The sequence below is a fragment of the Cyprinus carpio genome, chromosome A25, assembly GCF_018340385.1.
Source record: "Cyprinus carpio isolate SPL01 chromosome A25, ASM1834038v1, whole genome shotgun sequence".
In the NCBI taxonomy this organism is placed as follows: Eukaryota; Metazoa; Chordata; class Actinopteri; order Cypriniformes; family Cyprinidae; genus Cyprinus; species Cyprinus carpio.
The window spans coordinates 774690-779180 of NC_056596.1; the positions used below are offsets into that span (position 1 = coordinate 774690).

The following is a 4491-nucleotide window of genomic DNA, read 5'->3' on the forward strand; positions in this document are numbered from 1 at the left end:
TTAGGAATTATTTATTCTTTTATTCTTAAATTTCATGATAGGTAAAAATTGATAGCCTGAATGCACTGTAAGTCGCTTTGGATAAAAGCTTCTGCTAAATGCATAAATTTAAATTTAAATTAAATTTTTAAATTTAAATTTAAATGTAACGAATTAAGTGTAAATAAAAATTAAAAGATGGGGTTGGTCAAAATATTTATAAATAAATATTTCAAAGAGGTATAAATAAATCTTAATATTATATGTAGAGATTTATATAGAATGACATATATATATATATATATATTTACTTTTTTTTACTGTTTTACCATTTAAAAATGTATAAGCAATTGTAGTGATTAAATGCACTTCTTTCTAGTTAATTTATTATTGTTTAAAATTTTAATGCAATAATATTTTACCCTAAACATATAAAAGAGAAAAAATTAGGCTGACCAAATATTTATAATAAATAATTCTCAAATATGTATGTGTGTGTGTGTTAATATAATTTTTATGATAATTGCATGTATAAACATTAATGATGATTCAAAATTTTTATTTTTAATGCAATTATTTCCTCCAAACATGAGTAAAAATGGAAAATATCAAAATTGCATTGCAGTTAAGCTCAATGTTTTATGTCGATAGGCTGTACATCCAGGTCTGCTTCAATGCACACGTTTACACGGAATAAAACCACTCTTTAAGATTCAGAAATCTGGACAGAAGCGTTAAAAAGCACTGTGGCTTGCAGCGGACTCATGGTTCGCAAAAAACAAGATGACACGAACGTTTAAGGATGAAACATCTTGAAACATCACTTAGAATAATAAAAATAGTCGAATGACATCCCTGTAGAGTTTTGTAAAAGTTCCCTTTGTCCTCCTCCAGTACTGTGACTCAAGGAAACAGCGCGCTTTTACGCACGGTTTTGCGCGTCTACCTCTGAATGGCGCAGTCCGTGGACGGTAACGCGTCGGTTTGCCCGTTCACCACCGACAGTCTGTACTCCTCGGTCTCCATCACGTTCAGAGGGATCGCCGCCTGGCTGTCGTCGCGCTCCTTCGCGGTGCCCGAGAACGGGCGGATCTGACAGCTGTTGGCGATCGCGGGCGACGAAATCCTCCAGAAGAAGTCCTTCAGCATTTTCCTGAACTCTCTACGCATGAGGCAGTACAGGATCGGATTCCAGCAGCTGTTCGAGTGCGCCAGGCAAATGGTGACCGGGAACACGTACGCGTGGAGCGTGTAGTAGATTTTGTCCCAGTGGATCACGTTAAACTTGACCAGGACTCCCCAGAAGGTGATGGCGTGGTTGGGCAGCCAGCATATGAAGTAGGACAAGACCACGATCGTGATGGATTTGGTGACTCTGGACCTGCGCTTGGGGAGGTTGTTGTTCATGCTCCGCAGGCGAATGAGGCGCAAGAGGAGAAGGTAACACACGACGATGATGAGCATCGGAAACACGAAAGCCACCAGAATCTTTTGCAGGTGATAGAGAGCGTGCCAGTGCTGGCCGTTGGGGAAGCGCAGCAGACACAGCTTGACGCCGCTGATCGAGCTCACCGTGGAGAAGATCGCCGTGGGAACCGACGCCACGGTGGCCAGGAGCCACAGGAGCGCGCTGACCAGCTTCACCGAGCAGCGCTTGTTGCGCGTTCGGTCCTTGAGCGCGGACGCAACAGACCAGTAGCGCGTCACACTCATGGCGGTGAGGAAGAACGCGCTCGCGTACACGTTCATCACGGTCACCGTGACCAACACCTTGCACATGACGTGTCCGAACGGCCAGGTGAAGTCGAGCGCCATGTCCACGGCCCAGAAGGGCAGCGTGAGGACGAACTGGAAGTCCGTGACCGCCAGGTTCATGATCAAGTAGTTGATCGTGGACTTCTTCCTCCCCCGCCGGACTTTCATGAGAAAGAAAACCAGCAGGTTGCCCACCAGACCCACCGCGCACAACACCGAGTACACGATGGAGGTCATGACGCGCAGCCCCAGCGTGCCGTCCGCGGCCAAGTCGATGTCCTCCAGGTTGCTGAAGCGGTTCAGCTCGTACGCGGAGCCGTTCGCGGAGCTCTGGTTCTGGAATTCCGACATCCTGTCCAGCTGGGCGTCAGGTGCCCGGTGCAGCCCGGGTCTGTGGAGGGCTTGCATCACCTCGCGGAGTCGAGGGAGGGAACACTTGGAGAGCGGACACAGCGATGAGGCTGGAGGCTCCTGCGCTATGACGGTGCCGCCGCTGATGCTGGAGCGGACGCGCCGCGGGGGGCTTTATGAAACCTGCGCCATCTGACGCGCCGCCCACAGAGGAGACGCTCCACCCTCTAGACATGTGTGACCCGTGCTGTGTCTTAAGGAAACATTTGGGGAACTGTTGGGGAAAAACATCTGATGTGTAACATTATATTAGATCCGTGGAGTATAGTAGCTAATCCAAATTAATACATACAGGCCGTTTTTGCATTTGATGATGATTATTATTTTGTGTTACTTGAATGCTTTTGATTAGATGTAAAATTAAAACGATAATGCACTGTTTTGCATTTTCTTTTATTCTATTGTTTTGTTTTGTTTGCATCTGTTCTTATTTATAATAACAACGATAAAATAAAAATAGCTATATTGTGATTATTAATATAGTTATTATTATTAAGAAAATAACTGGAGGAAAAGATGCAACGTTGCAGGGGAGTTTGCTTTGGAACCTGGATTTTTCTCAAAATTGACTTTTCAACAAATCATACATCATTCTGAAGGTCTTTTAATGGAGAATGTGAACATAAAAATAACTCATTTTTGAAAATGTGCTCATTGTGTGTTATTTTTTTGTTTTTTTATATATGTTATATATATTGTTGTGTGTCTTAAACACTAACACTTAAATCTGTATATTTTACAGTGTAAATTATTTATGGAATCTTCTATTAGTCATAATTAACACTTAAATGTAGAGCATTGCGTTACGAAGCGCAAGGTTGGGGGTTCGATTCCCCGGGAACACATGATAGGTAAAAATAGATAGCCTGCATGCACTGTAACTCGCTTTGGATAAAAGCGTCTGCTAAATGTATAAATTTAATTTAAATATAAATATGACAAAATATATAATAAAATTTAAACATGAATAAAGAAATAAAGTGGCAGTGAACCAGTCTCAGAAACATAAAACATTTTAGACTCCTTGCCATTATATAAATAATTTATTAAATATTAATCATATTGGCCACAGCTACAAATTGTGTATCACAGAAATATGCAGCAGGACCAAAAACAATGGAAATAAATAAATGAATATATAAATAATGAAATAAGTAAACTGACTGCATGGGGCTCTGCAAAATGGTCTTTAAGGACTTTTCTCAAAGTATCTAAAATTAGAAAGAAAATGAAATAGAAATAAATGTGTGGGAATTAAAGCAGGAAAAAAAAATGTCATCATCACATTGTATATTTTATTTAAGTTATCAAATATCAATGCAACCAAAATAGAAATAAATACATACAAAAATAAATAAAACTGGATTTACATTTTTTAATCTTACATCCTTCATATAATTATGGCTACACCCACTAATTTTGCATCACAGAATTAGGAAGGACTAAAAACAAAGGAAATAAATAAATGAATAAATAATTATATTAATAAATATATATTATATTATTAATTTATTTATTGTAGAATAGAGTTTGGGGCATTTAGATTTGCATATTAATATAGCTAAATATATTGGCCACGTCTCCAATCATGTACCACAGAATTATGGAGGACCAAGCTTAAAAGAGAAAATAATAATAATATATATTTAAATGTATGCATTTAGCAGACGCTTTTATCCAAAGCGACTTACAGTGCATTCAGGCTATGAATTTTTAGCTATCATGTGTTCTCGGGGATCGAACCCCCAACCTTGCGCTTGGTAATGCAAAGCTCTACCACTTGAGCTACAGGAGCACTGTGTGTGTGTGTGTGTGTGTGTGTGTTGTGTGTGTGTGTGTGTGTGTGTGTGTGTGTGTGTGTGTGTGTGTGTGTGTGTGTGTGTGTGTGTGTGTGTGTGTGTGTGTGTGTGTGTGTGTGTGGTGTGTGTGTGTGTGTGTGTGTGTGTGTATATATATATAAAATTATATATTCATTTAACTGAAAAAATAAATAAAACAGAACACAAAGTTTGGATTTGGGGTTTTGAAGGTCTTTTTACATCTTTGATTTTTATTAAATATTAATATAATCATATTGTGATGGTTCTCACAAACAGTTTTTGTCTTCTCCAGATGTTCACTGATGGACTGGAGTGCTGTGGATTACTTGTGGATTATTGTGATGTTTTTATCAGCTGTTTGGACTCTCATTCTGACGGCACCCATTCACATCCATTGCTTAATTTAATAGCATACAAGGCAAAATAAATTGTGCTTGAGTCTCTCGTACATTTTAAATAGGTCATGAGCACTAATGTCGCTATATTAGGGGCCATAAACTGCTTGTGCATGTACGGATTTCAATGT

At 39.5% G+C, this 4491-nt stretch overlaps 1 protein-coding gene across 1 annotated transcript; it reads right to left on the reverse strand.

Annotated features, from left to right (window-relative positions):
• Positions 1-521: 521 nt before the first annotated feature.
• On the reverse strand, positions 522-2224 carry LOC109053397 (relaxin-3 receptor 1-like). Its single transcript, XM_042714974.1, has one exon. The coding sequence runs from the start codon at positions 2140-2142 to the stop codon at positions 922-924; it is 1221 nt and encodes a 406-aa protein (XP_042570908.1). The 5' UTR covers positions 2143-2224; the 3' UTR covers positions 522-921.
• Between the last annotated feature and the right edge of the window lie 2267 nt (positions 2225-4491).